General features: G+C 49.4%; 11 protein-coding genes across 11 annotated transcripts; 6 read left to right on the forward strand and 5 right to left on the reverse strand.

Annotated features, from left to right (window-relative positions):
- Window positions 1-306: 306 nt before the first annotated feature.
- Window positions 307-1,671, reverse strand: F9C07_1138 (uncharacterized protein; the record flags this gene model as incomplete). Its single annotated transcript, XM_041284107.1, has 1 exon — window positions 307-1,671. One exon carries the CDS (start codon window positions 1,669-1,671, stop codon window positions 307-309), a length of 1,365 nt encoding a protein of 454 aa, XP_041140821.1.
- Window positions 1,672-4,733: 3,062 nt separating this feature from the next.
- Window positions 4,734-6,398, forward strand: F9C07_1139 (putative fatty acid hydroxylase; the record flags this gene model as incomplete). Its single annotated transcript, XM_071507610.1, has 4 exons — window positions 4,734-5,464; window positions 5,521-5,769; window positions 5,829-5,967; window positions 6,294-6,398. The coding sequence occupies 4 exons, from the start codon at window positions 4,734-4,736 to the stop codon at window positions 6,396-6,398; spliced, it is 1,224 nt and encodes a 407-aa protein (XP_071365774.1).
- Window positions 6,399-6,705: 307 nt separating this feature from the next.
- Window positions 6,706-8,580, forward strand: F9C07_1140 (transcriptional coactivator caper; the record flags this gene model as incomplete). Its single annotated transcript, XM_041288390.1, has 4 exons — window positions 6,706-7,364; window positions 7,418-7,726; window positions 7,785-8,264; window positions 8,322-8,580. 4 exons carry the CDS (start codon window positions 6,706-6,708, stop codon window positions 8,578-8,580), a joined length of 1,707 nt encoding a protein of 568 aa, XP_041140819.1.
- Window positions 8,581-9,080: 500 nt separating this feature from the next.
- On the reverse strand, window positions 9,081-10,078 carry F9C07_1141 (putative glutathione S-transferase; the record flags this gene model as incomplete). Its single annotated transcript, XM_041288393.1, has 3 exons — window positions 9,081-9,183; window positions 9,275-9,597; window positions 9,701-10,078. 3 exons carry the CDS (start codon window positions 10,076-10,078, stop codon window positions 9,081-9,083), a joined length of 804 nt encoding a protein of 267 aa, XP_041140818.1.
- Window positions 10,079-10,545: 467 nt separating this feature from the next.
- F9C07_2059659 (protein phosphatase 2C) lies at window positions 10,546-14,429 on the reverse strand (the record flags this gene model as incomplete). Its single annotated transcript, XM_071508632.1, has 2 exons — window positions 10,546-12,185; window positions 13,559-14,429. The coding sequence occupies 2 exons, from the start codon at window positions 14,427-14,429 to the stop codon at window positions 10,546-10,548; spliced, it is 2,511 nt and encodes an 836-aa protein (XP_071365775.1).
- Window positions 14,430-16,016: 1,587 nt separating this feature from the next.
- F9C07_1143 (CDP-diacylglycerol-inositol 3-phosphatidyltransferase PIS) lies at window positions 16,017-17,039 on the forward strand (the record flags this gene model as incomplete). The annotated part of the gene is made up of 3 exons (XM_041288389.1): window positions 16,017-16,182; window positions 16,257-16,633; window positions 16,683-17,039. 3 exons carry the CDS (start codon window positions 16,017-16,019, stop codon window positions 17,037-17,039), a joined length of 900 nt encoding a protein of 299 aa, XP_041140816.1.
- A 767-nt stretch (window positions 17,040-17,806) lies between these two features.
- F9C07_1144 (3-isopropylmalate dehydrogenase Leu2A) lies at window positions 17,807-19,238 on the forward strand (the record flags this gene model as incomplete). The annotated part of the gene is made up of 6 exons (XM_041288388.1): window positions 17,807-17,857; window positions 17,921-17,941; window positions 18,032-18,097; window positions 18,164-18,259; window positions 18,320-18,947; window positions 19,006-19,238. The coding sequence occupies 6 exons, from the start codon at window positions 17,807-17,809 to the stop codon at window positions 19,236-19,238; spliced, it is 1,095 nt and encodes a 364-aa protein (XP_041140815.1).
- Window positions 19,239-19,608: 370 nt separating this feature from the next.
- On the reverse strand, window positions 19,609-21,024 carry F9C07_1145 (anaphase promoting complex subunit 10; the record flags this gene model as incomplete). The annotated part of the gene is made up of 2 exons (XM_041288382.1): window positions 19,609-20,444; window positions 20,565-21,024. The coding sequence occupies 2 exons, from the start codon at window positions 21,022-21,024 to the stop codon at window positions 19,609-19,611; spliced, it is 1,296 nt and encodes a 431-aa protein (XP_041140814.1).
- Window positions 21,025-21,449: 425 nt separating this feature from the next.
- F9C07_1146 (putative phosphatidylserine decarboxylase) lies at window positions 21,450-23,078 on the reverse strand (the record flags this gene model as incomplete). The annotated part of the gene is made up of 1 exon (XM_041284106.1): window positions 21,450-23,078. The coding sequence occupies one exon, from the start codon at window positions 23,076-23,078 to the stop codon at window positions 21,450-21,452; it is 1,629 nt and encodes a 542-aa protein (XP_041140813.1).
- Window positions 23,079-23,214: 136 nt separating this feature from the next.
- F9C07_1147 (uncharacterized protein) lies at window positions 23,215-23,523 on the forward strand (the record flags this gene model as incomplete). The annotated part of the gene is made up of 2 exons (XM_071507627.1): window positions 23,215-23,356; window positions 23,495-23,523. 2 exons carry the CDS (start codon window positions 23,215-23,217, stop codon window positions 23,521-23,523), a joined length of 171 nt encoding a protein of 56 aa, XP_071365776.1.
- Window positions 23,524-23,709: 186 nt separating this feature from the next.
- F9C07_1148 (uncharacterized protein) lies at window positions 23,710-25,666 on the forward strand (the record flags this gene model as incomplete). The annotated part of the gene is made up of 2 exons (XM_041288376.1): window positions 23,710-23,991; window positions 24,065-25,666. 2 exons carry the CDS (start codon window positions 23,710-23,712, stop codon window positions 25,664-25,666), a joined length of 1,884 nt encoding a protein of 627 aa, XP_041140812.1.
- Between the last annotated feature and the right edge of the window lie 66 nt (window positions 25,667-25,732).

The raw sequence follows: 25,732 nt of genomic DNA on the forward strand, positions 1-25,732 counted from the left end.
ACCTTCCAAAACTGGTATTGTGTTTTAAACCTGAAAAGTGCGGTTTCTGTACCAAGAATTGTATTATACAGTATGTCGGTTGTCGCATTAAATTAAACAGTTGTATAACTTCAATCAACTTGAGCCTCACCATCCCACCCATGGAGGGGTGTCCAACTCCATAATCATAAACAAAAAAGAGAAAGAATTTCTATTGATGGCACGAAGGAATGCGCTATCGAATCACCCAGTAACAAACGCAACCCAAAGGGAATGTGGAACAAAAAAGAGATAAAGGATAAAACGCCGAATATTTAGCAGCCTCTCTTAAGGCAAAGATACAACAGGAATGTGCAGGATATCGTATTCATTCCGGATACTTGTGCTGGTATGCCCGTTTTGCTTGCCCTTGATGGACGCTTCTCGAAGCTTCAATGCATGCGCCATACTGTAGAAAAGCTTCATGGACGGTAAATTTGCGATGTCCGCCTGGGATGCCTCCATCGCAGACGAGCTCATTTCATCTACCCCATTCTCGTCATCATGATCATCAAGATCAGTGTTCCCTATGAGGTTGAGCCTTGGGAAAACATGCGAGAATAGCGCCAGACATGGCTGAGGCTCCTCCTCGTCTGAAGCATAGGGGCTAGGTTGTTGTTGGTCTTCTTCGTGCGCCAGAGACTCGGTGTCGAATATATCGTTTCTTTGAGAAACAAGATGCCATAGCTCACCGCATATGAATCCAATCACAAAATCTTGATTCGCGCGTGCAGCTGCCAAGCAACTCTTTCTGTAATCGGACTTGAAAGACGAATCGGTATTGGACGGTAGACATAGGACAAGTCCACGCGCTAAAAGAGGTGGAGGCGGAATGTCTTCATTGATCACAAATAGACTTGAGGTTGCGCTTTGAAAGCTTTCCTTGCGTTCATAGAGTCCAGAGTCCGTAGGCGATTCTATTACATCCTCCGTATGCTGTGTGATAGTTTGGGTAAGAGATATAGTCGAGGCTTTTCGGGGCGGAAGTCCTAGACCGCTGGTGTCGCCAACCGCATACTCAGAAAGATGTGAAGTAGCATCGTTATCCCCGAAGGTTATTGACTCATGGCCAGTGGATGGACGTTCACTTGGGTTGTTGGCTGTAATTTCTGTCTTGATGGTCTGCACCGCGTCCGCCACAGCCTCTCGAGCAGCAGCCTTCAGGGTCGGGATCAGAATATCAGCCTCCTGATTACCCACTGCCACTCCTGAGGCCCATGCGGTTCCCAAAACAGCCCACGAAGCCTCCTTTATGACACCTTTCGTGTACTTCTTCCGGATCAAGTCCACCAATTGATTCTTCATTTCTCTTGACTCGGTTTTCTGTCTGCCAACAATATCGACGGTAGCATTGAGGATGCGGCCAGATTCCCACAGCAAAAACCCATGTTTCTTGGCTAAGGAGGTCAATTGGCGAGCGGTCTCATCGGACCAGTCGTCGATAATATCCGCATGGATCTGGAGAATGGCAATGTGTGGGCCAACGGACGATGCTAGTTGAAGCAGAGCATCTGTGGTGGTGATGGTGTGGGAGGGAGCCACGCAAACAGGAAGACCAAACGGCAATCCCTTCTTAGCCGTTGCTAGGGTTTGAAGGTAGGAGATTAAACGATTTCCGAGGAAGGAAGGGGATTCGAACGTTGAGCCTTCCATTATTTATGGAGGATCCGAAATAACCGCGGGGATGTATGTCGTTCAGGAAACGGGGAGAACAATGGGGATTGCCTTCTTCTTTTAACCTGAGAGCTTGGGGCAAAGTGAACCAGAGAAATTGGCCCTCTTGATGAAACTAAACCTGTACTAACGTCGTTGGCGTCTAAGCAAATGAAATGGTCTAGTCGGTCGAGACAAAATGATTGACGGAAGGCTTTTAGGAACTCCACTTTTTCTGACAGTTAGTCTGTTCAGGTAAATCGACAGGGGGCAAAAGACCCAGCGTTGTGGTTATTTTATCTCCTAGGCAAACTCAATCGAGTCAGCTAATTGTTCCTCGAGGCTGTTTGTTGGTAGATTGGTTGGGGTTGATCTTTTATACTCCGACAAGGTAACACCTGTCACGTAAAAAGAGATAAAGAGGAAGAAAGAAAGAGAAGAACGGAGACAAAGGGAGAGAGAGGGAGAGAAGAGGGGGGGAAAAGGAGAATGATTCCGAATTGAAAATAGGGATTCCGACATGGCGTATCTCATGCGTCCCCTTCCTTTTTTTTGTTTTTTCTTTTTTCTTTTTTTTCTTTTTTTTTTTTTTTTTTCATTGTTGACTTACTTTTTTGGACGAGTCGAGTGCGTTGTATGTATGTGTGTGTGTTTACTTTTCTGCTGGTATGTATTCATCTCAGGGTCACGCTCACTGATTCACTGATGAAGATCGTCTAATGGTGGACCGTTTCGAGGATCTCCGACGATTCTCCAACCAGGTTATTGTAATCACAATACCATCGGCTGTGGCCTCCCCCATATTAAGGGGTAGAGAACGGTTAAGATTCCCATCTATCCGGTACGACTTCCCTCTAAACCATACTAAGCCGTACCATCATTTACACTAAAGCCGAAAGGGGAGAACGGGCTGAGAGACCGCTTATGCACTAATCTCAATTTTGTCCGAAAATTGCTTTGACCGCCTACCACATGGACTCTAGTTGAGGACTTGTCCTTCGGAAGGAGTGCTCCGTAGTCGGCCTCTTAACCCTAAGTCCATGTCGCTAGACCGAGTTTGGCATATGGGAGGGTTTTAGCTCGTACCACTTCCAGTACGAAGAGAAACACACCCTTTTAAACTTCTTTCGGGTACAGATGAACCGCGGTACAGGCGGAGAGGAAATCTTAGCACGACGAATGAGAATCGAAAGAGAAATGAGGCTGAGAGCGAACAAGTTCTCGCGGTATGGCTGCGAGCCTCAATCAGCTACCCTGGGGCAAAGCTGAATCCTGATTCTGAGAAAAGTCTATCTACTCAGCCAGCCCCGCTGAAGTTCGGCCGAAGGTGAAAACGGTCATATGGGATTCGCCTTCATTGACCTCAGCGGAGAGCGACCGATAGTGTCTGGTATTACTCCGTAGACCTTGATTCTTTGTCCTTAGACGGCCAGAACGTTGAGTGTCTTCGACGTGATCAATCAGGATCCGTGGATCTACCTCTGGATTGAAGCTACGCTCTCTAGCCTTCCTATAGTAGTAAAAGGTTGCATGTCAACCCTTGCCCATCACGGCTTGAGTATTGGCAAATCCCCACCCCATGCATGAGGGAACGCAAGGACCTGAACGCGGACCCCAACATGATATTGTCCATGCATTTCAGATCGAACGCACGGCAACTAAGCAGATGTATAGGGTACATACATACCGGGTTAATAAGTCTTTAGGAAAAAGATCAGAAAGCCTCATAAAGCTTGAGGATGTTTATTCTGGGCCTCATTCGCCATTCCTTGTTTCTGTTTACTTTTGCCAGCATGTTGATAGGTCCTCGAATCCTCATACTTTTAGGTACATACAATGTAGGTATGAAACACTGCCGTACCGCCAAGGCACTAAACTCCACTAGCGCTCTGTATGGGCCATTGCAATGCAAATCAATTATATCAAGGAACCAGGCCACAGGTTAACGGCACTCCCTAGCTATCAAGTGCTGAAAACCGTTGGATTACTCAACCCCCTACGAGGCACCCTATGACAAGTCGCAAAAATCTTTTCACTTGACAAGTTAGGGCGCTTGAACAACCATGCAGTAAATGATCTATGCTTAATCTAGACCCGGAACTTATGCTTGCTTTTGTTGTTTTCTATGTACATACTATGCCCAAAAGAACTATACATGTATCTACCTAGCCGGACACTACTCCTGGGCTTTGCCGCCCATTAGACCCTCCTATTTTCTCTTTTTCTTTTTTTTTTTTTTTTTCTTATTTTCTTTGCTTCTTCTTTTTCTTCGGGATGCACTTGATCTCTACTGTGGCTGTGTCTGTGAAAAACAGAGTATGGGCCATTACATATAATTTCAAATTCCGGAGTGTAACCCATCGAACTGACTTCCTAGAACTCGGGGCACTCGATTCGTAGAATTGAGCGTATTGCGGTGACCTGGTCAAGTCTGGCTACATCGACCTTCAGGAAACAAGATATACACTGCTTCACGTACCCACTCTTCCATTTGGCATACAACGGAGCCTTTTCTTTCTCATCTCTAGAAACCCATGACCGTCTCTGTTGGGTTGCTGACTAACCCCCTGCCAGGTGGTCAGGGGCCATCTTCTCCGATAGGTTAGCGCCAAACTGGCCCACGGCATCAGCATGATCAAGAAAGAAGAGGAGGACCTGCAAAGATGACTTGGACTCTTCCTATCGCCTCCGCTTTTCACTTATGAATACTACCCTTTAGGTACTCATTACTGTGCGTGGTTGGCTACATCGCTAAGGTTGCAAAATATTTGCAGCCGTGTTGTGCAGGGTAATCTTACACCTTACCATTTTTCCATTTTTCTTTTTTTCTCTCTTTCCCTGCTTTGGTACCCCTTCCCTTGTACCCGTCGGAGCCACCGGACCCGCGACCCTGGATATTATTTTGAAGCTCACGCCACTCCTTTCCGATTATCCATTCCGTTTTTTAGGTGTGGTGTGATCTGTCCAACTACATCTCTCGAGTTTCTACACTTATATCTCGGCTCTCCTGCGGCTCCTACAACGTTTGGCATCCACCACTGGGCGTTTCCCGTTTAACAGCCATGCCTGGAAGGACTCTACCAACGTTTACCTCCGCCGAGGTCGAGTCTCATAACAATGCCAAATCTTGCTATGTAACTCTGGGATCGAAAGTGTACGACATTACCTCTTTTGTCGATGATCATCCTGGTGGTGGTGATTTGATCCTTGAGTATGCTGGAAGAGACGTCGAAGAAATTCTGCGCGATACCGTCTCTCATGAACACTCGGAAGCAGCCTACGATATTCTGGAAGACAGTCTGATTGGTTTCATTGCCTCCGAATCGACTGGCAAAGGTGCAAGCATAGATGCCGCTAAAGCAAATGGTGTAGGGGGAACATCAGGCCCTGTATATGCCGCAACTGGAATGTCCCGCGAAGAGGATTTGTCTGTTGAGACAGACTACAGTAAGGATTACCAGACGCACAAATTCTTGGATCTCAACAAGCCTCTTCTTATGCAGCTCTGGAACGGTGGCTTCAGCAAAGAGTTCTACTTGGAACAAATCCATCGTCCGCGCCATTACAAGGGAGGAGAATCGGCCCCCCTCTTCGGAAACTTCCTGGAGCCCCTGAGCAAAACCGCATGGTACATGGTTCCAATTATATGGCTGCCCCCTGTTACCTACGGTACTGTGCTCGGGTTTGCTGGGCTGGGGAACGTGTATGCTGCAGCTGCCTATTGGATTGGTGGCCTTGCCCTTTGGACTTTGATCGAGTACCTTATGCATAGGTTTTTGTTCCATCTTGACAAGTATGGCTCCCAGCTTCCCTTCTAGTCCTGTGGTCTCCAAAGCTAAGTTTGTCTAGATATCTTCCTGATAACCGTGTTGGCTTAACCCTCCATTTCCTGTTACACGGCATTCATCACTATCTACCTATGGACAAATACCGACTTGTTATGCCACCAACGCTGTTTGTTGTCCTCGCTACACCGTTTTGGAAGCTGGCGCAAAGTGTCTTCTTCTATAACTGGTACGCCGCCTTGACGGTATATTGTGGCGGCATATTCGGTTATATATGTTATGATACGACCCATTATTGGCTCCATCATCGCAAGTAAGTTATAATGGATTTTCGGGTTCTATGAAAATGTTATTGACCATATTGTACTGCAGTCTTCCCCCCTACTACAAGGGACTTAAGAAATACCACCTTCAACACCATTTTGCCGACTTCGACAATGGTTTCGGTGTCACCAGCCGGTTTTGGGACCGTGTTTTCGGTACTGAGCTTCAAACACCTGCACCTAAAGACGTGAAGACACAGTGAACACAGTAAACACAATCACATGTGGGTTTGCGTTCATCTCAATCTTACTAAGTACGAAGTCATGCCGAGGCTTGTTGCCGCCCAGTCTTTCCATTCATGTTTGTCTCTGAAATCTTAGGATTTCGAATGCTTGGTTCTTATTCTGCCCTAATCTGCTTCATGTACAGTGAATTCGGTCATTTGCTATTGCAGGACCTTGATTCTTTCCATACATCTTATGGTCATGGTCTTTGGCGAGGCCGTTTTGTGAAATAGTGTTTATACGATTGTACATGATAATAGCACCTAATACATCATACATTCACCATGAGAGGCGTGTTTACAGGCAATTAAGATTAAGTGACCGTGTTCGTGGCGACGTTTCTATGGTTCATTCAGAAAATTGTTCGGAGGCAATGCCAAGAGGCACCACGTGATGTAGGCCGCTTTTCATTTCCCCCCAACCTTGCCTGTTATCTCGTACCACTTTTACGACTCTTGAACCTCGATAACCCCTTTCTTCTTGACCATTAATCAAACTCCACAACGATTAAATCTTGTACTTAGGAGCAGGGACGCTCTATCTGGAACTAGACTGTGAAACGAAGGGTTCGCTCAAGTCTAGCCTGATCTGCCGTCACCATCTAACCAAGCTAAAAGTGACCTTAATCCATCCCGCACGATCTTCCTTTTCTCCTTTCCATTCAGCTTCATCCAGGGGAGAGTTATCAACATATCGTCAATATGTCAGGTCTCGATGTCGAGGCTCTACTTGAGTCCACAGCCGCCGCAGCACCACCACAAGATGCACGACAGTCTCAGGAACGCGATGACCGCTCCAAAGCCGATAGTAGTGACCGCCGGGACCGCGACCGCTCACGAGACAAAGATCGTAGACGCCGGGACCGCAGCCGGGACCGACGTCGTGACGCCGATGGAGATGAAGACATGAAGAGTCCGAGAAGCGAACATGGCAGTGCTAACGGAAGCCATAGAAGCAGAAAGAGGAGCAGGAGCCGCGAGAGTGATCGCCGTCGATCTCGACGTGAACGCTACGGTGATGACTACCGGTCTGGCGGTGACTATTACCGCGGCGGCGGGCGGGCCCGCACTCGATCTCGATCTCCTAATGATGACCGCTATTACCGCCCTTCAGGTCGTGCCCGTCGAGAAGAGAGGGATGATGACCGACGCTCTCGCCGTGAACGAGAGACTCGCAGACGTAGCCCCAGTCGCGAAAGGACTCCGGAGCTCAACGAGGATGAGCGCGATAGACGTACCATCTTTGTACAGCAGCTTGCGGCACGTCTGAGAACAAAAGAATTGATTGCTTTCTTCGAGAAAGTTGGACCAGTTAAAGAAGCTCAGATTGTCAAGGATCGTGTTAGTGGTCGGTCTAAAGGGTGAGTGTCAAATTTACCATTGAAGGTATGCCGGTGACCTAACAATTGTCTAGTGTCGGTTATGTCGAATTTAAGAACGAAGATTCCGTTGCTCCTGCTATTCAACTTACGGGACAGAAGCTTCTAGGAATTCCAATCATCGCACAGTTAACTGAAGCGGAAAAGAATCGTCAGGCTCGCAATCCAGATGCCAGCAGTGGCAACAACCACGCAGCTCCATTTCACAGGTTGTACGTGGGTAACATCCATTTCAGCATCACTGAAAATGACCTCCAGAATGTTTTTGAGCCGTTTGGTGAGCTCGAGTTCGTCCAGCTTCAGAAGGATGAAACCGGTAGAAGCAGAGGTTATGGTTTTGTCCAGTATGTGTCAGCCCTTTCTTCTTTCATGGTGCTTTTGTTGTTAACTGGTATCTTCTAGGTTCCGTGATCCCAATCAAGCTCGGGAGGCACTAGAAAAAATGAACGGGTTTGACCTTGCTGGTCGAGCAATCCGCGTTGGCCTTGGCAACGATAAGTTCACCCCTGACTCGAGTGCTCAACGATTGCAGAGCCAAGGTGCAAACCAACAAAATTTCCAGGGCTCTTCGTTCTCGGGCCATGGAGGCCGTGGTATCCAGGCTGGTGGTACTAGCAACTTCGACCGTGCTGGTGGCCGGGATTCTGAAAAAGGAGCCGGTGCTAGTGCTTTGGATGATACGGATGTTGCTGGGGTAAACTTCAACAACTATAGTAGGGACGCATTGATGAGGAAACTTGCAAGAACAGATGAACCCTCAGAGTCGTCCGCCGACGATAAGCAGAAAGTGCTTCGCCCTAAAACAGAAACCAAGCCATTACCTGTCAATGTCAACATGGCAAGTCGGTGTGTTATGCTTCGTAATATGTTTGATCCTGGCGAGTAAGTTGACCCCTATAAAACATCTTTGCAAGCTATGGACTCTAACAATGTATACAGAGAAGAAGGTGAAAGCTGGATTAAAGAGCTAGAGGATGACGTCCGCGCTGAGTGCGAAGAAAAATATGGCCATGTTGTTCACATTGCACTAGATCCTAACTCACAAGGTGATATCTACTTGAAGTTCGACCGCGTCCAAGGTGGTGAGAACGCCATCAAAGGCCTGAATGGACGATTTTTCGGCGGCAAACAGATCACTGCACAACCGGTTGTCGACGCTGTTTACAGCAGTTTGTTCTCTCGAACCAAGGCGATCTAGTGCTCGACCCATCAGCACCTACGAAAGCTTACATCTTAGTAGGTATTTCATCTAATAGCGTGATATTAGGTGCGATTATCTTTGACGGAACCACCGTCTAACTCCGAACCATTACACCTACTTCGACATGGTGCTTGGCTTTGATGACACTACTACCCCTGGTAGGTGCCATTTTTTGACGTATTGCTTTTTATAGGCCACAAGGCTTGTTGTGCAATGATTTGTTTATAGGGATTTGTACAGTGCATTAGCGCAATGAAACCTCTGTAGTTTTGCAGTATTTAGGTCCTCTCATTCTCTGAAACTCCCACAGGCATGCACTTTGATACATGTCATCAGTTAAATGTGCGATAAAACGCGTTGGATATCAACGGGTCTGTGTAAGTTTATGCCATAACAACCCTCCGTTCACCATGAGGTCCATGCTTGGCCTGGAAGAAACTGCTTCTTGGTTCCCCATCATCTGCATGATGAAGTCGTTAGGCACTCGATGTGAACCTTCACGCCCAAAGCGCGTAGTCAGGGAAATATTTATCGTGAATCTGCCGAGCATAATCCACCACCACCGGATATTCTCGAATAAGTTTCTGCGTATTCGGCGCCCTACAGCCAACGAAACAGCATCAGCAACGTATCACGCAAGGGACACAGAATAAAGAGGAAGAGGAAGAGGAAGAGGAAAAGAAAAACATACGCATAACAAACCAACCCGGAAACAATAAACCCAAAAAGCGCCGCATCAGCCTCAGTAGGTTCCTCACCACCCAAAACCCAGAACGGACCCTGTCCTCCATGTCGCGATCTCGCCTCAACAAGCGCACCATTGATACGCTCCCAGATCTCGGCGCCCAAGGACCCGATCTCCTCCGTCGAGAAGAGCATCGTCCCCTGGCCGGTAAGAGTACGTGTGACTTTGTTGTAGACCATGAGACCTACCACGACCCGAACAGGCCAAGGCAACGCAGCCAGAATCACATCCCGCATGGTATAGTAATTCAGCACCCATTTTTCGTATGCCTAGTTCCAGAATCAGCACAAAATGTCATATTTCCACATGTTCAAGTCATGAAAGATTCCATCCACCCATCCAAATAGAGAATTGATGATAATGAACACATACATTATACCAATACAACTTATCCTCCAATAAGGCTATCAACCCCATATCCTGGAGCTTCTGCGATCCCGAAAGCTTCGCGTTGAAATCGTTCGTTAACCCCTTCTCGATAAATGTCTTCGTAATCATGGTTGAATCGCCCATAACGACTGGAGGAGCTGGATGGCTTCCGTCCTCGTACAGGATCTCTGCCGGGATGGAGATGTAGGGCACTTTGCCTCGGGGTGCGTTGCGCATTGAGCCGGCTTCCACGCGGTAGGGTATACCGGCGAACCGCAGACGGGCTTCCAGTTTGATTACGAATGGGGACCAGCTGTAGATTCCTGTGCCTGGGAGGCCGCGGTAGAGGGTTAGGGGTGTTGGGGCTGTGTCTGAAGTCATTGTGGTTGGGGTACTGGTATTAAATTTGGATTTTTATTTTTCTCCTGAATGAAATGGTGTATTTAGGATGGAGTATACTCCGTAACGTGGTCTAGGGATGAGCTTTCTTGTATTTGTGTTTATATATATACTTTATTGGGGCTTGGGTCGGGTTTTGCGGCGGATTCAAAGCCGATACGGCTTGGGGGCTTTATTCTAAGTGGGTGGTGATGAAGGCATTGCGTTGCAAACTATGATGTGGCCGTCAGCACTAGTCAGATCCTCATAGCCTGTTCCTCGTAACTTGATCTGCTCCACTTTAGGTTGTATTAGGTTGGAACTGACACAGATCGAGATGGCGATGTATTGTGAATGTTTGATATATATGTACAGTATGACCAGAGGGCCAAAGCTCATCAAAGTAAAAGAAGTAATAATAAGAACAATATTTACATATCCTTAAGTGAGCATTGAGTACTTACTCACGGTCATCGCCGCGACCGACGCGGATCAGTCGCTTCTTGTCGGCGCCATTCTCGAGATTCCTTCGTTCCCAGGCTTCCCAAACCGCCTTCAAGTCGTCGTTCCCAACCACCTAGTCGGACGACGAGGCAGGTAGCGTTGTCTCCCTCCTTAGTCACTTCATTCGCAAAGTTGACCACATCCCGAGACCCCTGCTCGGGAGTCCTAGCCTCCTTGACGATGTCAACGACTTCTTGGTCACTGAGCGTTCCACTGATGCCATCAGACATGAGGACCAAGAATGAGTACTCCGCAGGTGCCATCTCAATTCTTCGGAGCTCTGGCTCGGCTGATACGCCAATCCGTTTCGATTGAACATCACCAAAGGCTCGCGTGTTGGCCAATCCGCTCATGCGCTCTTCTCCAAACGAGTCAGTCACAAATGTAGTGGCATATCGTCGTAAGCGACTCGCCTCAATCGGTGACGACGGATGGTGGTTGGAAGTCAGTGGAATGGCATCGCCTGTCTCTGTAGAGCACAACAGTATCCGGGTGTCGCCGACATGGGATACCAACAGACTAGACGGGCTAGACGGATGCCAGAAAGGGGTAGGCGTTGGGGTAGATATGAGCGCGACGCTAGCGGTGCTACCTCCCTTGAACCGTTTCGCTCCCCCGATATGTAGAGATGGCGTACGATCACGGCCGTAGAGGATATTGTCCTGGTATAAAGGGTGACCCACATTCTCCAATTCATCGCCTTGTTTCGCCGCTTGTGCCGACACAAACTCCAGATCGGTACGGAGAAAGGCGTATTCGAGGACCTCTTCAATGGTAACACCTTCGGGTAGGTCGGACAGTGCCTTTGGCTCACCACGGGCACCTTTCCCAATATGTGAGAAGTGAGGAGGTACAAATCTCTTGAAGTACCCTCCGACTAGGGTTCGCCAATCTCGGACGAGGTGTTTTTCTAGTTCCCCGATTCGTTGCGAGTTGGCGTCCTGCAGAATAGGCAAATCTCCAGTGGACGGCTCTGTGTCCTTAGAATAATGGCCATCCCGGTTTTTCTTCAGACTGGACTGGAGCTCGAATGTCGCTGCTGAATCCTGTATGTACTCATGAAGCGTGTGCTGTAGAAACGTGCTACATTCGTTTCCCCCGTGGCCGTCGAATACTGCGAAATAGAATACCTGTGGATCGCCACTAGCAGTCTCCGCCCCTTGACTCTCCCGAGTTGCAGGGATTCCATTGGCACCCGATCGTTTGATCGTTAGGGACGCAGGGGGGCGCTTCGCAAATGCAGGAATGTCGATCACACCAGCTTGATATGTATCTTCATTCTCCGGACGAGTCCCACGGGAAGTAGATGCGCCGAAGTGGTGTTTCGCGCTGCGAAGAGGGATGCGGACGACAGTCGTCTCCCGGTCGACCAGCGGCTGGAAGGAGGCTGGGGGGTGAGATGACTCTCCGGTATGAGGAACGGAGGCGGAGCGAGGAAGTTTGTAGAAGGAGTTTACTGGCGCTCGGGGATCTGGATGAAGAGAGGAAGATGGTAAATGTGTAACAAAGTAGTCGTGAAATTCAGGCCTCTTGGTTGCCCGGTTGTCGTTGGCAACAGCATTTGCGGGATTCGACGTGTAGCAACGCCTTGGTAGAATAAGAGAAACTTAGAAGCATATGAAATCAGTCAACGTTCACCAGAGCTCATGTGGGAACCAGATTCAGCGACGTGTGATCGTCAGCATGGACACTTCGGAGATAAGCCCTAGGGATGGTTGTGCAAGGGTTAAAGATATACATACTGCGACGATCAGCCAGAGTCCGGACCTGGACTGTGACCCGCTTCGCAGGAGTTAGATTCATGAAGGTCGAGGCATTGACGAATTGAAGATATGGGGAAAAGGTAAATTCACGCCTGAGAGTAGGGAGTATGTAAAAAAGCTGAGAGGACTTGATCGGGAAACCGCGGGGATTGATGATTTTGCGGCCCGAGCGCAATTGCGACGGAGAAATGCAACGGCACTTTCTTAGACTAAATCCTTCTTATCTCCCTTATCGACGTTGCCCTTCACTTACCCCATGGAGTATCTTACTTATCACTCTCTCTTAAGGATCGGATCAACAGCAATGTGTGGCATGTTATCATTGGGGCCGAATTTCACCCGGACTATTCTTTTGCCTCACCCCAGATCCTTGAAATTCTCTCGTGGACTCCACCATAACGCCATCGGTCACTTCCAACAACCAATCCCTCAATCCTGAACTGCAACTATTGACATCATCACACCGCTGAAAGCCTAAACCACTTGGTCCAATTCATTTACTCTATTCTTAACCAACAAGCTATTTCCTCTCTCCTAAGCCATTGCCATCTTCAAACCTGTATTACTCCGTTTTCTCTCATCTTTATGCAGCCCCAAGATGCGGTGAAAATTCAAGAATAGAAGGAAATCAAGAGCACTTTCCCGGACCGGCACTCACTTAGCACGCATCTCACTGATAAGCTGAGTATAGCGTCTTGGGGGAGGACGCAGCAGTACCTTCGCAAGGCCTACCAGCCTGACGTCAGCAGGACTTGTGGAATTATCACTAATACTAATGATTGGGGTAACTCCTAGACGAACAAGGGTGTTGTCCTTCCTCAGCGCCTGAGGGATTCCGCCAACAAATTGGTCACAATTAACCATTGTACCGGGCTCGAATATTTCGTTCACCGCAGGAAACCTGAAGCTATATTCGAATGGTAACGAATATAAATCTATCGCGAGCGCCTGCGCCTCGGTTAAGATGTCCTGGAGATCCATCCAGACCACTTGGTATTGGTTCAAGGGATCATGAGTAAGGGGACCTATCAGTAGCCACAGCTTTTCCATATAAGAGTGGGTGTTGTTTTTGTTACATTCGGAAAATTCCGGTTTATTTACCACGGTCTGGATGTGATGTGCTATCGCAATGAGCAGCGAATGGCGGACCACCGCAGGGGTTTCTATATCTTATCATTAATCTCTGCAAAGGGGAGCTGGAGGTTACTCAACATACCTATGGTTAGGTGCTCCTGTATCTGGTTGATTTCCACATCCACCTGAGCGTCGAACCCTTTGACGACTGTGGGCTGCAAGATCTCGTGGACGAGGTAAAAGTTAATTGCTTTTGCAACCACGCACGGCCTAGTGCATGGATTTCCTAGCAATGTTGACGCATGGATCTTATTCGAGATGCTCATGACATATTCCTTAACCCGCGGGTTCAGCTGACTGTCAAATTGAATGCTAGGGAAATTAGTATACATGTGGCCAAATTTCTGCGTCCTTGAGAAGAGGCTCTGAAGTCTGGTCGAGATCAGCCGAATTACTGTTTCGGTATCGAATGAAGAACCTAGAGAACAAATGCTCATCGGAAGACTACCCCTCTTGCAGCTAAGTGACGTCTTGGAGTTCTCTCCCAGACTCAGAAGTTTGCCCTGTGGAGTGCTAGCAGGTAGGTCAAACGCGGGAGGAGGGAGAGTGTGCACACTTGGAGAGTAAGAGCTCGCTGACGAGGGGGTGCTTGAACTCGGAGACCTTACGATAGGGCGCTGTTGAGTGGGAGTGAGAGGAAATATTGGCATAGGAATAGTTGACTGCAACATGCGAACCCTCTTGGGGTCTGCAATGGCTTTGCTCTGGTTGCTGATTGTGGTCTTCTGTTTCCGGACCAAGTCTTCTAGATCAAGAATTCTGACACGCTGCCTGCTGATAGTCTCGATATCCTGTGCACTGTATTCACGGCAGCGGTTGAGGGCCGCTTCAACCTCTTCCAGCCTTTCTTGAGTTGCTTTTACGCGAATCTGGAGCTGTTTAACCACATCTGCACGGGTCAATTCTTGCAGGCTACCTGGATCAGCAGCATAGTAGAGTTTTTCGATTGCCATCTGAGCTAGAGTCCACCAGATATCAAAAGCACAGCAGAAAGTAGATGGGAAGACAGATCGCAACTGATGATGTTTAGGCTTGGATTAATTGTTGAACAATGAGAGAAGCTCAAGGTTGGAATAAAGGTAGACTCTGAGAGAAAATATCTTAACAACACAGAAGGGAATACCTATATCAATGTTTGTAGGAAACAATGTTCAGCTAATAAAGCAACACAAATAACCAAGACTATATTCTGTTGTATGAGACACCAAGTGGGGCATCAACATCATATCATGGAGCTAAACTGTATACTGTACCTAAAGTGAATGGAATTCACTGTGTCATTTTGACCAGCTCACCGGCCAAGAGTAACAAAGAGAGTGGGTTTATAAATAGGTTTCCTGACTCAAGTTCAGCCTAGAAACACAAACGGGCACGTTTTCATTTGTCTCAAGCCCTTTGGCTGCCTTCGGCAATCGATTGAAAGATACCCGTCATAGCCAACTCTGGAACTACATCCTCTTTAAGTTGCCACTTCCAGCTATAGGTAGTGACTGCTGTACTCCGTACTACTTGCTATATAGGTAAAGCAGTCCTACTATAAATACCAAGGTAATACAGATAAGTCTGTGTTCCCCCTGCGGTATGAGTACGCAGTATAGTTAGTTTTGTAGTAGAGAGTATACTCCGTACTCTAAGTATATATACGATGTATCTGTTCTACACTCTGGAGAATGACCGCATTGGGACAGCTTTCTCCTTTTTCTTTGGAACCCGAAAGCTTTGACCCACGAACCAATTCCGAGCCTCCCGCCCGAAAAGTCCTCCCTTCCTACCTACTAACTTACTTAATACCATTGTTGAGCAAAATCTGGACAACCAAACTTTTTTTCTTTTTATTTCCATTCTTGAAGGGTCGCTGTCCTCCGTTCATGAACTAAGTCGCAATCCACTTCCAAGATAGTCTATCCATCACTCTAACGGGGTGGAGGGATTCCAGAGCGTAAGTAACCGCACGAGTCGAACTACAGCCGCTACTTCAACTAGTAGTTGGTGGCTTATCAACCTTATCGCCAAAACGACACACATGGCCAATTTGGAAATCTTTCCCCGGAGATCTCCTGATCAACTAACACTCCGACCTCGATTGATAGATTACCAACATCTCCCACGAGCTTTTATTGATACTGCTGCATTCGCCTCAACCGCTAAATCCTCTGGCTCCGTACAGTTCCCCGCTCGACTTCGGGACGCGTTGTCAAACTTGCGTTAATTAGGTACGTGTTTTTGCAGAGTTCTCCTGGAAAACTACGCTGCATAATCATATCGCCATTGTACCTGTCTCCCCACAGGGGTGGTTATGACATGTATAGCTTTGACTAACGTATTACTTCCCGGTATCATTTGCAGATTGCCGTATACTTTCAGATAGCGAACACACCGCGTATCGTCCGCTCCCTCCATAATCCACCGATTGTCACTCCCGTTCGACCTTCGCGCCAGCGTGGTTTACTAGCTTTAGTGCTACCAAAACCCTTATACGACCCCTTATCTCTTGGGATCGCCCGGTCGCCAAGTCCGTCACTGTGTACACTGAATCAAAAATGGGTGCCCGCACAAGAAGACAACAGGCCGCCTTGGCCGCTCAGTCGGATAGTAATGAGTCGCCGGCTGGCAATGGCACAGTGGAAAAATCGCCAAGGAAGACCAGAACTCCGAGCAAGAAGGAAGTGAAGGAGAATGTATATTTGTTTGCCCCTAACCTTATTGGTAAGGAGCTTCTTCCCGCCTTGTCATTATTTCACGATGTTCCGAACAGATGCTTACCGGTGGCGCGGGATTAGGATATTTACGGGTTGTCTTGACAATGGCTTCGCTGTACTATATGCCGCTGCATCCGCGAACGTGCTCCCTTCTTTACAGTGTGTCTTGTTTGCTGGATGCCCTAGACGGATATGCAGCACGCTACTTCAACCAGTCCACCACCTTCGGCGCGGTTCTGGATATGGTGACAGACCGCTGTACAACTGCGTGCTTGCTGGTGTTCCTGAGTTCGGCGTGGCCTCGCTGGTCTATTGTCTTTCAGAGTCTGATTGCCTTGGATATGGCCAGCCATTACATGCACATGTATGCTACCCTCAGCATGGGCGGGTCTGGTCAAAGTCACAAGAAGATCGATTCTAGCAGGAGCTGGATCCTGTATCAGTACTACAATAGCAAGGTGGGCTATATCCAGCATATAAGAAGTCCCATACTGATCATGCTTACAGACTGTTCTGTTCATCTGCTGTGCTCTTAATGAGCTTTTTTTCATTGGCCTCTACCTTCTTTCGTTCTCGTCCCCTATTTTGTCTCCATCCCTTCTTCAACCCGTTCCAGGCTCCGGAGCCGACGCTGCACAGCCGGTCTCGACTGACTCGTTCGCTAGTCCATGGAGCGCTGGCGCGTTGGAGATGGCTAGGGCCAACAAGATTGACAGCACCTGGCCTTGGATCATCACCGGAATCTCGGCTCCCGTTATGGCTCTAAAGCAAATCATCAACGTGGTGCAGCTTGTCAAAGCTAGCAACTGGCTGGTTGAAGGTGACATGGCCAACCGCCGGGCGCTGCGAGGTAAGAAAAACTAGGCCTCCGGCGCAGTTGTCGGGTACCTGGCGGCCAGTGAAATCACGGCTCTTTCTCACCTAGCCTTGGGGGGCGTTACTACCGCCAGGACCTGATTGACATCGCTACGCTTGCATGGCTTTAGTGCCTGGTTAATTTTTTGGGGCAGTGGAAAGCTGCCCCGGTTCTTTGTCTCCTCTTCTCCTTTACCACCTGGTTCCCTTTCTATGATGCCTTTTGCGGAAGATATGTTTCAGTTGGGAGGAAATTATGGATTTATAGGTCTGTGCAGACCATTGCGGGACAGACCCATTTTCATGACTTATAATTGCTTCGACTGTTGTCTTTATTAGGGGCTACCTATTTGCACCCCCCCCTTTTTTTCTTTGCTTCTCATCTTTCATTTCTTTTTGTCTCTTTATAAACTTCATTTTTCTGTTCTTCTTTCTCTCAGGCTGTCTCTGACATGTTTTAAAGATTTTAATTTGGCTCTCTGTATTAGTGGACATACAATTGCTTTCTATGAATGATTGCAGTGATCAGGAAATAATATAAAAACAGTTGAAAATGCTGGACTCCCTTAGTAATTCGCATGATCCTACTAGCGTTGCAGTTGCAGTTGCATGAGGCGGCGGTTAATCACGGGGAAGTCCGACTGCGGCTCCGGTGTCGGCGCGCGGGGTGACTCGAGATCCACCCCTCATCGCCATATAACTCTCGATGCTTTCGGTCTTTGAGCTTGGTCTCTCGTCAGTGTTATAGTCCATTGTACTCAGACAGCTGCTTCATAATGTCTTCTTACAACATCGTCGTCTTTGGCGGAGACCACTGCGGTCCGGAGGTGAGCCACTGAATAAATATGCTGTACATTTCTGAGCGTCCGTATACTGACTAACGTTCATAGGTCACCGCTGAGGCCATCAAGGTAAGCAACCTCGACCACAATTCGACCTCTTGGAGGACCTGAGAAGGATTGGTCTAGCATATACTAACCATGAGATTTGTCGATTGTTAGGTCCTCCGTGCTGTTGAGAAGAACCGCGATGTTACTTTCAACCTTCAAGACCACTTGCTGGGAGGAGTACGTTTGCACTTTTGTCCTCTGGGATACCCTTTGGCATTGGCATATGGCTTACTGATTATACAGGCGTCAATTGATGCCACAGGATCTCCCTTGACCGACGAAGCCTTGAACGCAGCTAAGAACGCTGATGCTGTTCTCTTGGGTGCCATCGGTGGACCGGTATGGCACACCCCAACAATTCAAATACAGCCTAAGCAAAATAATCTAACACGAGACTAGAAATGGGGCACCGGCGCCGTCCGCCCCGAACAGGGTATTCTAAAGCTCCGTAAAGAAATGGGCACCTTCGGCAACCTGCGCCCCTGCAACTTCGCCGCACCCTCCCTCGTTGAGAGCTCTCCCCTCCGCGCCGACGTCTGCCGCGGTGTTAACTTCAATATCATCCGTGAACTGACGGGCGGTATATACTTCGGTGAGCGCAAGGAAGACGATGGCAGCGGATATGCAATGGACACAGAGCCCTACTCGCGCGCTGAAATCGAGCGTATCATCCGTCTGGCCGCTCACCTTGCCCTGCAGCACGACCCCCCTCTTCCTGTGTGGAGTTTGGACAAGGCCAACGTCCTGGCTACTAGCCGTTTGTGGCGTAAGGTTGTCACCGAGGTTATGGCCAAGGAGTTCCCCCAGTTGAAGATCGAGCACCAGCTTATCGACTCCGCCGCTATGATCATGGTGAAGAACCCCCGCCAGCTGAACGGTATTGTTGTTACCAGCAACCTGTTCGGTGATATCATTAGTGATGAGGCTAGCGTTATCCCTGGATCTCTGGGCTTGCTTCCCAGTGCTAGTTTGAGCGGTATCCCTGATGGAAATAGCAAGGTTAACGGTATCTATGAGCCTATTCACGGTATGTTCTATGTTCCGCACTGCTTCCATAACTTGGGTATATACTGACGTGGGGAAAGGCTCTGCCCCTGACATTGCCGGAAAGGGCATTGTTAACCCTGTCGCCGCCATTCTGTCCGTCGCTATGATGATGCAGTACTCTTTCGGTCTGTTTGCCGAGGCCCGCGCCATTGAGCAGGCCGTCAGCAACGTTATCGAGTCCGGTGTCCGCACTGGTGACATCGGCGGTAAGGCTACCACCGCCGAGGTTGGTGATGCTGTTGCTGCCGAATTGGAGAAGCTTTTGAAGTAAATGAGACCGAATAATGGGATATGGAAGGATGAATGGGGAAAAGTTACAAATTTAGGCTCTATGCCCAATGAGATATGACCTTCTGAATAACTTATAGATGACAAATATTTGAATTAATTCGCTTTTGATTCCCAGACCCCTCGATGCTCCATGAAAATAATCCGTATAACGTGTAATGCCAAGTTCAATATCCTCCAATGCACCATGGAACCGATACAACGAAAGATGGGTATCTTAACAACCGGAACTCCGAATACCAACCTAGCCTTAATGCTCCCCATGCCCGTGATCCATACCTATATATGAGACCACCAATCATAAAACACTAGGGTCTGATAAAGTTCCTAGCAGCAATGCGCTCCCTCGTCCCCTACCGAATGACAGGCTCCCCCATCCAATCCGGCTCTTCCAGAGCAGCAACCTTATCCGGGTCTGTATCCCCATGGACACCACGCCCATCGGTCCCATCATCCGCCGCCCCACGAAGCGACTTCCGCATACTGTGCCTCCGAATCCTCCCATCAGCAGAAGCAGACGGCGCATTGCCAATCCGCCGACGCTCATCATCCCGCGCAAAGACCTGGAACCCGCGCACATGCGTATCCTTACCATTCTGATGATTCTCCATCACACGCATCTGGATCACCATCGCCTTAAGCACACTCCCCGCGTACGGATCGTCCTCGTCGTCTTCGATAGCAGTTTCCTCATCGTCATCTTCATACGCAGCCAGGTTGAACTCCGCCGGATTCTCCGTATCAGAAAACATATAGTCCGGCCACGCCGAGGACTTCCCCTTGCCGCCTTTCCGCGCTCGATTCCGCCGCTTCTTCCGCACCCATCCTCCGTCTCGTCCCCCCACGCCTTCTAATGGTACATCAACCCATCCGCACGGCGTCTCATCTTCCCACGTCGCAAACTCGACCAGGTCGTTCCCGCCCATACCGGCGAGAAACGTCATCTTCGTGGGGGTGTAACTCTCGTCTAGGTCAAAGTCGAGGTACACCCGGATTTTGACCACCGCGACCAGCTTGAAGAAGTGCAGAGTGAGCGTGTGCGGCTGGGGGCCGTCGGATTGCCAGTACTGCGTCGGCGAGGGGTGTCGTAGGGCCGAGACGCCACAGCCGGGTTTATGGGTCGAGACGGTCCATGAAGCGAGAGAGGAGATTTCGCGGAGGTTGCTGGGGAGCGGGGATGGCGATCTTGCTGTGGTAGGTGTTAGCTATTGTTCTTTTTCTCGCATGTCTGTAGTGGTTTTGCTCTGGGGCAGAGCTGGGAAGGGCCATGAGGAATTTTGTAGGTGGGGTTTGGATCATAGTAGTTTACCTCGATCGTGCATGATCTCATCTTCGTCTTCGTCTATTACCTCCAGGTCGTCCTCGACTATCCCCTCCATGTCTTCTTCGGAGAGTTGAGCTTCGTGATCTGCGTTCTCTTGCGAGTTGTATTCGTCGTGCTCGTCTTCATCTTCGAATTGACTGTCGTCTTCTTCCTCGTCGTCTTCCATCAACTGTGTCCGTGGACGTCCTGCGACTCCTCGGCCAAATAGGGAGAAGAGAGCCGCTTGGGCGGCGGCGGCTGGATGCGCTGATTCGACCGGCTCGATGGGTCCCGATGAAGGATGTAGCTGGGGAATACCCTGCGACGGTGGTGTCTGGAATTGAGACTGTCCCGCTGCATGTTGGCCCAGTCGTGATCTACTTGGACGTGGTTGAGTGGACTCGGAGGGGGATTCTTCTGGAGCAGTGGGGTGTGGGTGTCGGCGGAGGAGATGATGGCGAGGCATTGTAGGGTGGGATAGTTCGAGTTGTGTAGAGTTAGTTGGTGAGATTTATGTTCAGGGACTCATTTCTTGGTTTAATTGAGGAATGTAGCTGTATCTCGTGTAATGGGTTACTTTGATAAGCTTCATCTTTCGCGTCGCTGCTCCGCGCTATCACGTGCCATCTTTGGCTCATGCCAAACTAGTATAAAGGTTGTAGAAAAAAAAACAAGTATATGACCCATTCATAATATCTAATTTCAATGCTTTTTTTGCTGGGTGCGCTTCCTGTTGAAATCGCGCTGTCTATGCTATATAGCGAAATGTCTGAAGAGTGGTATGATACAGAAACAACCCAAAAATACATGAAGAAAGCAGCCTCATTAATAAGATGTATAACTCCTGGTCAGACCGGGTGTGATACCTCCAGTGATGTATAGCCCAGCATTTCACTGTTCGGTGTCCACATACCCCAGTTTCTCACCGACCTTGATGCGTTGACCCATCTCGATGGTCCAGTTCCACCCACCCTCACGTTTTCCTTCTTGATATCCCGCGTCGAACGACTTACGGGTGCCCATGGGAGCCTCGAAGACCAGGACAATCGTACTGCCTAGTTGGAACCCTCCCATTTCCTCTCCCCTCTGGAGCGGATGGCCTCCGAGGGTCCTGCTGGCGTGCAGGTAGGTTGCCTCAACGAAACCGGGATACTGCTCACCTCGCTTAGCAGCGAGAGCTGCCGCCATATCTGCGGCGGTGTCTGTGGTGAGGCTGTTCGTGCGCAGCTCGGAGTCGAAGTTCACCTTGATAGAGCCCACATTGGTAGCACCAACGGGGGTATAACTGAAGAATCCCCAGCGCCAACGTCCCAGAAGGACAACCCGCTCGTTGAGAGTGAAGAGTCCAGGAAGGTGACGCTGCAGGTATGGCGAGACGGAGTACAGCTCACCCGCAAAGTGTCGGCGGCTCTCGACCACCCAAGGCACAGGGGAGTGGAAACGGTGATAATCGCCAGGTGCGAGGTAGATCACGACGTAGTAAAGTGCATTATTCGACTTGGGTTTCGGCGCATACCATGGAGCGCCGTCCCCACGAGCCAGATCAGCCTTGACTTCGGCTTCTGCGGCCGCCTTTGATCCTGTTGAGGCGTCCAACGATGCTGAGCGCTTCCTTGCGCCGCCCTGGTCACCAGCGAAGAGAGTTGGTAGCGTGTAAGGAATGCCATTCATTGTGGCAAATTCCTCATCGGCTGCCATGTCAGCTGCATCTTTCTGCGAAGGTTCTGTTGAGTGATCGATGAACTTCTTGGAATGGTCCGCATGTGAAGGTGTAGCTGCCCCCAGAAGTGCATCCAAACTGTATGTAACTCCCTTGACCTGTTCTACTTCACCACGTTCGATCAGACCGAACTGAAGAATACGTCCATCCGATGGCGAGATAATCGCACGGGTATCGGGATCTAAGGGCCGGGCACCGGGCTTCAATCTGCGATAGAAGAAGGCCGCCAGGTTCGGGTAGGTGCGTAGATCCGGCTGTTCTACTTCATCCAAGTTGACACCAAAGACCCATGAATAGAGCTTGAATCCAGGAGCGCGAAGGAAAACAGGAAGCTCAAGCTCATTAAAGCGGCCCCATAGCCGTGAGATTGCTTTTAGTGGTAGGGTCGACATGATCTGAACCTGCCATGGCCCGCTTGGTCTGATCCTATGTCGAGGAGGAGGGTTTATAATCTCATCTTCCGCTTCTCTTTCTCGGCGTTCCCGTTCGGCTCTTTGCGACTTGTAAAAATGGAGTATACCCAGGAGACCAATGCCGAGTCCTATCGGGATCGGATACCATTCCACCTTGGTGTTTCGGAGCGCAAATCGTAGTCGGGATCCGAAGCCCTTCGGCGCTGGGTTCTCTTGGTTGTTTTGGTTTTGGTATTGTTTCCATGATTTTGAGAATTGCCTAGCACTGGCTTTACGTCCAGCAGACGTCCTCAAGGCCACCATCTTCATCAATCCAGTATTCTCCCCGAGACGGGAGTCTCCCAAGTTCCGGCGAAGCACAGAACGGCTGGTAAGATACAATGTCATAATGCTGCTTACTCCATATTTAACGCCCCTGGTGGGGAGTAGTAACCGTCGGCACGAAAACACTGAAGTTCCTAAACGTCAGTGAGCAACAAAGGAGACCGAGGTCTTTCCCCCTCAAATCTCGTGCTTTTGCATCATGCTGCAGATCATTTTCACCGCCCGGCAGAATGAGCCGTCACAGAAACGCCTTCAACCGGACAGTGTTCTTGGTGCTTTCTACTTCACTTCTGGAGCGCAGAGACATGTTCTGGATTTATTCTCCCCTATTTTTGACTTCGGTGTGATTGCTATTACCAGGATAACATATATGTGCCACTAATCCATGGTGGAGATCCTATAACTACGTGCTGACCCCTGCCCGCCTGCGGAAAAGGCCACCATTGTAACTCGGGCCACCTTTATATGCGCCTTATCAGGGGAGTATACCAAGTCGCTGTGGCAGTGAACTAGCTCCGTTGTCAACTCACTTCTTCCGCATAACATCCTCTTGAATAATACCCCATCTTCTAGATTTGTCTAATATCAATTTAAACCTCCGGATCATTCTCGAGCCTGACACTGCGCTTGTAAGCGCGTGAGCAATTACTTTATGTTATGATTACATCTACATTGGGAATAAGACTATACGAAGATGACTTCCAGTTCAGCCCCGTCAGACAACTCATTGTCGAATTCAAACGCGACCAGTGGAACACAAGCCTTTATTTTGCATGTGCTGTGCCCATCGCTTCCTCCTCCTAATCGCTTTACATTCAATGATCTGGTACCTTCCATCACTATCGCTGGCCTCAAGGCCCGAATATCCCAATCGATTCCCAATAGGCCGCCCCCGGAGACCCAAAGATTGATATATCGTGGAAAGCCCATCTCTGATGATGACTGGACGTTGCAAAAGGTGTTAGAGCCTACAAATGTGAGTGTCACGATGACCCTTTGTTTTGGTTGGCGTGTCCACGAGTAGTTGTTAACCTAGATATGTCTATTAGGGCGCCGAATTCTCCATGCATCTCGTTCTTCCACCGGCTCCTCTACCATCCCATGTGGCGACTTCCCCCAGACCTTCGCCATCACCTCAGTATCAAGCACCCGCCGGCATGCCTTCACCAGACCATCTTTTTGCACCTAGCCGATCTGCTCCGCCATACCCAATGCAACATGGGCAAGAAGTGAGGTACCGAGGACCAATGGGTCCTAGCGAAGCAGATATTGGGCTAGCTCTGCGACGTAATATCGAAACTATCCGCCGCCAAATCGAACTGCGGGAGCGAGGTGGCTCGCCCCTATCAGATCAGCAGGGAGCCGAACATACCCAACAATTTCCCTGGCAGCGTATGACACCATTCCAATCTTCAACGACCACGACCACGACCACGTCAACGTCAACGTCAACAATGTCGTCCCAACCGTCAGGCCTCAGTGCTAGTTTAGCTCAAGATACTAGACTACGTCTGCACATACTACGACCGCAAATTGCGCTATGCGAAGACCAACTCAATCGAGGCATCGCGCCTCCGATGGACCAGGTGATTCGCATTCGGTCACAATTGTTCGATATTCTTGATGATCAGTATAGAAACCCTTTGTCTGAACGCGACGGCTCTATAGAAGCCTTGCTCACTCGGGTCTTCAACATATACACCCGCGCAGATCAGCTCCGCGTAAGCCAGTCTAGGGCCACCGCATCCATGCAGCACAATATGCTTGACAGTCCTGCGAACGATGGACACGGACAGGCCCCCTTATATCTTCTCTCGTCGCCAAATGGATACCAGGCTCTAGTTAGCTCTCCCGGTGCAGCGAGGTCAATCGAATCGTCACTGAGCGCAATTCGCGCGGCGCATGCGTCACAGGCTACTAGTCATCCGCCCCAGGCGCATCCCAATCCAAACGCTGCCGTCATGGAGAATGCCGTTCGTCAAGCAGTCCTTAATCAAAGACTGGGCAATAACGAGCCCGTGGGGTTCGCCCGGAGCATACGACGCATTTGGCTGTTTGTTCGACTGTACTTCTTTTGCTATATGTTTAGCGAGCCAGGCACTTGGTCGCGAGTCCTGTTGGTGACCTTAGCTGTCATTATATCCCTCCTGTCGGAAACCAGTGTCCCGCGCCAATTGTACGGGATGATTATTTCACCACTTCAACGACACCTTGAAGGGCTGATACACTTTTCTGCCGATGAACACGTGCCGCCGCGCCCTCAAGGCACAGATGCCGCGGGTAGCTCGGGATATGCAAACCAGCCCGGAGATAACCGAGCTGCCGCCCCAACGGGATTGCGCCATAACCTTCGAAGAGTAGAGCGATCTTTGGCACTATTTGTTGCTAGCCTGGTGCCGGGAGTTGGGGAGAGGCATGTCGAGGTGCGCAATGCAGCCGAGGCCGCTCGGAATGCAGAGCGCGCAGGAGAAGAGGAGGAGGAACGGCGTAGACAGGAAGAAGCTAGCAACGGCGAAGGGGTAACTGAGCAGGAGCAGCAGAACCAGGAAGAAAATCCAACTTCCCGCCCAGAGTCGTCTGTAACCAACCCTGCTACTGAAGACGGAGCTGGTGCCTCAATACCCCGTGGAAATGAACACGACGCAAGGTAACCACTCCTGTCGCTTCATTTATCTATTTCCATTATCTGTTGCGTTAGTGTTGTACATAGCTGGCGT

The sequence above is a fragment of the Aspergillus flavus genome, chromosome 1, assembly GCF_009017415.1.
Source record: "Aspergillus flavus chromosome 1, complete sequence".
Classification (NCBI taxonomy): domain Eukaryota; kingdom Fungi; phylum Ascomycota; class Eurotiomycetes; order Eurotiales; family Aspergillaceae; genus Aspergillus; species Aspergillus flavus.